Source organism: Montipora foliosa, chromosome 14 (genome assembly GCF_036669935.1).
Source record: "Montipora foliosa isolate CH-2021 chromosome 14, ASM3666993v2, whole genome shotgun sequence".
Taxonomy (NCBI): Eukaryota; Metazoa; Cnidaria; class Anthozoa; order Scleractinia; family Acroporidae; genus Montipora; species Montipora foliosa.
In genome coordinates, this window is record NC_090882.1 from 23,008,401 (window position 1) to 23,015,900 (window position 7,500).

The following is a 7,500-nucleotide window of genomic DNA, read 5'->3' on the forward strand; positions in this document are numbered from 1 at the left end:
ATTCAAAATATTTGACAGATATTTACTGTTATGGACTGCATGGGAATTAGCTTGAACTAAGTTAAAACAAAACTACAACAGTTTATCCATCATTGCTGCATGATCATCACTTGTTTTATATTAAATGCAGAAAATGACATCGAAACAATGTCAACACATCATATTAAGATTGATTATTGCAACATTGTTATTTGTATGATCAAAACATTTACCATTTAAACTCTTTTTTTACAACTAGGGCCCTGTTATTCTACAATACAATTCAGGAAACGATGTAGCAGCTGCCATTTTGTTTTAAGTTTCAAAATGAAGATAAAGGTATAAATATAATGGAAACAATGAACGGCACAAAAGTCTAAATTTGGCAATTTAAAGTGCCAAACTACTGTAGTAGCTTTTCTTTTATGCAAAAAAATATTACATCCCCATTAAATGAAGCCAGTGAAAGGAAGTCATTACGAAACTAAAACTAATTATTTCAATTCCACTCTTGCCCCAGAAACCCACCTTAAATCAAAGACAGCGGCATCAGGATTGAGTGAGCCTTTGGGATTAGAATGGACAACCTGAAAAATATTTCATGAACAAGTCAATCTCAAACTTGAACAAACACCAAAACAAAGTTTGAACATTAATTTCCCTTTCTGAGAAACAAAGGATTATATTACAACAAATACTACCTGCAGCTCAACCAATTTTTCAGTAACCGTTCGTATATATATGTGGAAGCCGTAAGTGAAGCACATTAACAAGAAGTGCTGATATTCAAAATCAACGGCAAGGACATCAAGGATAAAGTACCAGAGTAAACTTAACGAAAAGTAATGCTACAGCAGGTAGGGCGAACGAATTATGCTTGTCCGTTACTTATTAATTTAGCAGAACTGTTTATTCCACTACTTTGAGGTGAACTTCAGTTCGAAAATTCATAATTCATTTCTTATCACACGATGAGTGTTGATTTTGTATCATGAAAATCTAGTTGCGAGGATTAACCATGGAGTCTAACAAACAAACAGAAGGGAAAGAAACTAGGTTTGTCAGCTAAAAATATCATGATGCGATCAGGGGAAATTTGTGAAATAGGAACTACGAAAAAGTACTGCAAAGAGCGGTATCCTCTGAGAGGGATAACAAGAAAATCGATAATTCTCTGGCACATGATCTCGTCAAAGTGATCACTGCGTATTACATGTTTGCAGTTTCGCCATTCACCGCCATTAATTCTGCTCACGAGCCGGCGAATAAACTTAATTTGAATCGCCAATTTATACCAAAGCTCCCGACAGCAGGGAAAAAAAACTTCCAAAACGAGAAATACAGCTGTACTCACACGCATGAGAAACTCCAAATTCTTAAATAAAAATACCAACTGAAATTTAGTACAATTTTGAAGCACAGTCGTACAAAATTCGTTGCCAGCGAATTTCAAATACATACAAACGATTGCACGCGAAAAAATCAAACGAAACGACAAACTTAACTGTGTCGACAATATAGAAAATATTGTACTACAAAACTCAACTCAACAAAGGGACCAGACATTAAGCAACCACATATTAAAGCTTTTAGTGAGGTGAGCTAGAGTATATTGACCAAGAGCACAAAAACCCCGATTCATCTGGAAAATTGACTTGATTGCTATGCCTTGAATAAGGCCCATGTTTGAAGAAGGGAAATTCAAGATTATGACAGAGGAGAAAAAGAGAGAAATTTTAAAACCTACTTTCGTTATGCTTACAAAATTAAAAGACTACCTACCACGTCGTCTGGTGTTGCGGTGACTACAATTTCAGCGAAATTGTTTGGTGTAGCTGAACTCATACGGCTTAAAAACCAATCCGATAACCAAGTTCTCGTTTAACTGTCAATACAGTTCCTGTATTGCGAGGTTTCTTCCCGCTACAGCTGTTCCTACACGACAAGTTCTCCCGCAGGAAGCAGTGATTCAACAGGCACCAGGCTAAACACGACGAGCTTTGGGGTGAACTTTCAGTTCTTTAAATGTTTTCAAACGCCAGAGATACCACCAAAAAATGGATCAGAACTGTCAGGTTGGGAAAAAAATAGGACGAGAATCACACTGCAAACTTCTCAGAATACCACAACGAGAAATAATCAAGAATTTCCTTCCCAGCCGACACACGTGGCGACGACAAATTGTATTGGAAAGATGTTCATCGATCCACCAAAGATATTTCGGAGTTTCCTTGCCAATCCACTTTCTGCTGATCAAACGTTTCTCAAACAGAATTCAAAATCTGACGACAGCACTTGAATTGAACTAGTACTTACCCGAAAACGTTCTGTGATAAAATAACAGTGTTATGGTGAGATCCTTCCCGGACTCATCTCGTCGTTCACAGCACCGCACAGCACAAACTTTGATCTCTCCCACTCACCCCAGGAAAAAATTTAACGAGGTTCGTGATTGGCGTATTACAGTTCAAGTAAACTCATATCCAATCAAATCACTTGAAAGAAGTCTATTTTCTGTGTCAGGGCTCCTTCGCGCCAAAGATCGATCTGCTGATGGAGCTTGGCAATCTATATTTTTAGGGATACAATATTAAAACTGATAAAAGAAAAAAAGAATTTTAAAAAAATGACACGATTAGATTCAACGTCCCAAAAAAAAACGGTTTTTCTGTGTTGGTGTGATCTATTTTTAGCACTGCGAATAAAAAGTTCAGACAGCCGCTTTACCCTGTCCTAATTTTATAGCATTGGTTTTTTCCCTGTATCGACCTGTAATGTTCAATTGTTACGTGGAAAGCAAGAATTTTCAGGCTAAGAAATCATTAAAATTGTAAAGGAAACTCCAAATCCTATTCCCAGTTCGTTCCTTTTAGCTAAGCATTCACAGAATGAGGAAAAAAAACGAAGATAGGAAACCTTGCAAGTGCTCGTGGAGAGACACTCTCTTCAATTTAAAGTCGCGGGGTTCGATGACGATGCTGAAAAATGAGGCATCCGAAGAAGACAAATGATGATTCTTTCCATTTATCACTCCATAACTCTCTTCTGTATTTTACATTTTCACTTAATTATGCACAAAGAAAAATTGCCAGTTACGCATCCCCCGATTGGTAAGCGGAGAATTTCAGTTCAATTAAATCTGAGCTCGCCCCCTTTAACGAATTCCTCGCTATGTCATAACGAGTCCCAACAACGACGAAACAACTGTTCACGGCTGCCACGTCAACCGAAATATATACTGCACACGGAGAAAGGATACCGCTTCAAATCAGCTGCTGAGTATAATTTTCCCTGGATCTGACAGTCTGTCTAGTCCGTCAACCTCCAACTTTTACAACAGATGTCCAACCCTTGCAAATTCCCCACCGTCTCCTCCCCAATTGTTTCGTTTCAATGAATTTAAGTACCCTTCTCACCCTTCCGGACGTAACAGTTTTTTAAACTGAAACCTCCCATCTTTCATCAGTAGGTTAAACGCTGCTTTCGATAGGACGTTGTGCCAGAGTGATATCCTTTTGAAACAAACCAAAGAGGGGCAGCGTCTTTTACTGCGAAGTACATCAACTTTGAGCCCAGACTCTCTCCTAAAACTGACAATGTGGGATGGAGGCAACCTCGTTCCCGGGGCTTTTCCCCACGGGAACGAGGCTGCGGAGAATGGGCAGTAATATTCTATTTCTTTTTCCAACTCATCCACCGAGTCACATTAAAACAGTCTTACGCTTTGAGCAGTTACGTGAAACAGGAGAAACAAAGGAAAAGCCGGGGGTTTACATTTCGTCTCTTGCCTCAATCCCCTCTTTAAATTATTATTTTATTCAAGACAAATAAAAACCAGGCGCCCAAAACCTACAAAGAAATGACGCATGAGCTCGAATAAACAACAAGAAGAAAAACACGAAACATCAAAACTTTATTCCCTTGAACTGAAATGAATGTATATCTGAAATGCATGTTACAGACAAGTTCCAACGGGACTCGACCCCATGACCTCTGCGATGTCGGAGCAGGTCAATGCGTTGGGCTCATTTGTTTCCGTGAAAGACTCGATGAATGAAATAAAATGAATGTACATTTTAAGTGCAGGTTATGGCCGAACGAGTGAAGCTCAGAGCTCAGTTGGTAGAGTATTGCACCGGCATCGTAGAGATCACAGGTTCGAATCCCGTTGAGGCCATCTGAATTTTACAGGTGTCTACAAACAGCGACAGTTGCTTAAATTGTCCAGCGATCACTTCTCTCATTCGACTTTATTCCCTTTAGAGCGGTTTTCAAATGAGTGTCGTAAAACCAAAAACAAAAAAAATTACTTTGGCCAATCAAAAACGAAGGAGACAATCCTGTAAACCAATCAAAAACTCGAAGTAATTACACGTAGCCGACACCAAGCGCGGGAAAATGTGCATGCGCGAACTACGATTGGGTTTGGTTTCACTTCTGATTGGTTGAAAAAGCGGCGCGAGAGCTTTGAGCCAATCACTGAGTGAAGTAATGCAAAACCAAAGCAATTCGCTAATTACTTTCGACACTCAATTGAAAACCATTCCATACATTGCAATTATAATATCGCACACAGAAGAACATAAGAAGTCGGGTGGTTGTAATCAGTGGAGGTAGTAGGGAATTTAAGATCTACGACGGCGACGGTCGACGAAAACGTCACCTCAAAATATAACTTGGCTCTATCAGAAATCTTTCGCGATTATTCAGCCTCGTTCACGTCCTACAATATGGGCGAAGTATCCTAAAAATAAATTGGTAGGAGCGGTTTCAGAGTGAAAACAGAGAATGAAAGATTCTCTTTTGCATGCTTACGTTGTCGTCAAAACCTCAAATTTGGTGATTTCACGTCGTCGTTATGCAGAGGACCGCTAAGATACTTGCTAAAATCCGTGCTGCACGTGTGCATCTTTTAACCAATGATGTAATTGTTTTGTGGCGTTGTCGTAGTCGTCGTCGTTTCTTAAATTAGGGAGCTTTAGCAACGACGACGGGAACGGCAACGAGAACGTCTTGTAAAAACATAAACTAACGTTATTGCCATCACTTCGCAGCTGTTCCAAGCTTTTTAATATGACAAAGGCATGGCAGTCCCTCAGGAATGAAACCGGTATTAGGGGCACTTAATAGGCCATTTCCGAGATCACGTCTGCCTCCTCTTCAAGGCGAGTCTAAGTGCGAAGTTTTCGTGATGGTAATTAGTTCTACTTTACATATGAATGAAAACTAATTTTCATAAGAAAAGCTTCGCACTTAGACTCGTTTTGAAGAGGAGACAGACATGAACTCGGAAATGGCCTATTTAGGGGAGAAAAATGAAAATTTAGCTCCAAGTTCTAACGTTCTCCATAACACTTCAAACTTGGTTATTTCACGTTGTTGCTTTGCTGACGACGGCAAAGAAATGGACAAAAATGAAAAACGCACGTGCTATAGTTTTTGCCCACTAAATGTGCAAATTTGTGACGTTCTTGTTGCCGTCGCCGTCGTCGTTGCTAAAGCTCCCTATTCCCTATTAGGGAGCTTAAGCAACGACAACGGCGACGGAAACGAGACCGTCATCTCAAAATATAAATACGCATTATTTCCATCGCTTCGTGACTATATCAACCTTTTCAATACGACAAGGGTGTGGTATTTCCTCAAAAACGACACTGGTCGGAACGGCACTTAATTTAGGGGAGAAAATGAGAATTTATCTTCAAGTACTGACGTTCTTCATAAAACCTCAAATTTGGCCATTTCACGTTGTTTTGCTGACGACGGCAAAGAAATGGACCAAAGTGAAAAACGCACCCGCGTTTTTGAGATGCGGACGGCAACCGGAAGAGAACATTTCGCGTGGCAGGACAATGGTGTCTCCTATATTTTTATATTAATCATCTCTAATGGAGAAAAGATACTTGGCAATGTAAATGTGGTTGTGTGAAGACAAGTTAAAAGGGAAAACAGCTCACTTCCGGTTGCCGTCCGCGTCTCAAAAGTAGGGAGCTTACGAAACGAGGACGACGACGGCTACGAGGACTTCATTTAAAAATACGAGTTCGCGTTATTCATATCACTACGAAACTATTTCATGTAGTTTCGCGTTAAAAATGTGTAGCAACTGTCGAGGAATTAAACTGGTATGAGTGGGTTGGAAGCGTAGAGAGAACTAAAAATTCATCATCATGTGCTAACGTCCTCCACAGAACCTTGAATTTGGTCATTTCACGTCGTCATTTAGGAGATGACGGCAAAGAAATGTACCAAAATGTAAAACGCACGTGCAGAGCGTGCAGAGCCATCGTTTTTTCTCACTAAACCTATTGTTTTGTAGCGTCTTCGTTGCCGTCGGCGTCGTCGTTTCGTAAGCTACCTAGTGTGTTACTATACGAGTGACCCGTAATACGTCACATCCGGGCTTTTAATGCTTTTTTAAGCTCCATTCTTGCCACAGCCTCCAAGTGCACCTCATCTGGGCCATCAGCAATGCGCAGACTCCGCGCTCCAGCATACGCATAGGCCAGCGGTGTATCTTGGCAAATTCCCTTCCCACCATGCACCTGGATTGCGCGGTCAATTACCCTGCAAGCCATGCGGGGGACGGCAACCTTTGCCATGGCAATCTGGAAGAACAATAAATAAATGATCCCAAAACGATATAAGAACATTGCACAAAATTTCAAAGAGCTAAAAGCTTTTCCAAGACGTGCCAGTTGCAAAGAAACGTGAAAATTCAGGCTTATACAGAACTCAAAACCAAGGAGAGGAGCTTTATATCACGATCCACAAATGTTTCCAAAGCTGTCTGAATTATTTTACATCGCAATCCATAATTAATACGATGTTGTCTTCAAATTTCTCGTGTACGTTGTTGATTTGAACCTGGAGGCTGCCAAACCCTTAAATGCTACAATAATTTTATCAGGAAAGATTTACCAGCCACCTTTTCTCGTCAAATATGTTTCGATTTTCGTTTCCACGTAAACCGAATTTCCTTTCACGTTACGAAAACTTCCGGATAATACCAAAGGTTTGCGAACAGTTGGGGACCATTTCCGGACATCACCGAAGATCCAAAAAAGGGTCTTGGGTAGTAATACTACCGCCATCTGCTTGCGACTCACTGATGAGTACCTTCTCCAAAATTAAAAAATAAATTGAACTAATAATCTGTGGGCAAGAAACTCTAATTCGAAGAAAGACATGAGAAAGTCGTTTCTATGCGGGAGATAAATATTTTGGATCAGCAGAGGTAAGACTCACGAATAATGCGTAAGAGTTGGTAGGTCTAGACAGAAACAATAGGGAGCTTAAGCAACGACAACGGCGACGGCAACGAGAACGTCACAAATTTGCATATTTAGTGGGCAAAAACAATAGCCTTGCACGCCCTGCACGTGCGTTTTTCACTTTTGTCCATTTCTTTGCCGTCGTCAGCAAAATTACAACGTGAAATAGCCAAATTTGAGATTTTATGGACAACGTCATTACTTGAAGATAAATTTTCATTTTCTGCCCTAAATTGAGCGCCGTTCC

At 40.3% G+C, this 7,500-nt stretch overlaps 2 protein-coding genes across 2 annotated transcripts in view; both read right to left on the reverse strand.

The window, feature by feature from the left end:
* The window catches only part of LOC137984371 (la-related protein 4-like), a 28,221-nt gene extending 25,792 nt beyond the window's left edge, over positions 1–2,429 (reverse strand). Inside the window, exons 1-3 of the mRNA XM_068831545.1 lie at positions 2,296–2,429; positions 1,762–2,047; positions 508–566 (exon numbers count right to left, since the gene is read on the reverse strand). Coding sequence (XP_068687646.1) covers positions 508–566; positions 1,762–1,824 — 122 coding nt within the window. The 5' untranslated portion in view covers positions 1,825–2,047; positions 2,296–2,429. The remainder of the gene's footprint in view (positions 1–507; positions 567–1,761; positions 2,048–2,295) is intronic.
* Positions 2,430–6,233: 3,804 nt separating this feature from the next.
* The window catches only part of LOC137984372 (acyl-CoA dehydrogenase family member 11-like), a 23,669-nt gene continuing 22,402 nt past the window's right edge, over positions 6,234–7,500 (reverse strand). The window contains exon 20 of the mRNA XM_068831546.1: positions 6,234–6,587. Coding sequence (XP_068687647.1) covers positions 6,372–6,587 — 216 coding nt within the window. The 3' untranslated portion in view covers positions 6,234–6,371. The remainder of the gene's footprint in view (positions 6,588–7,500) is intronic.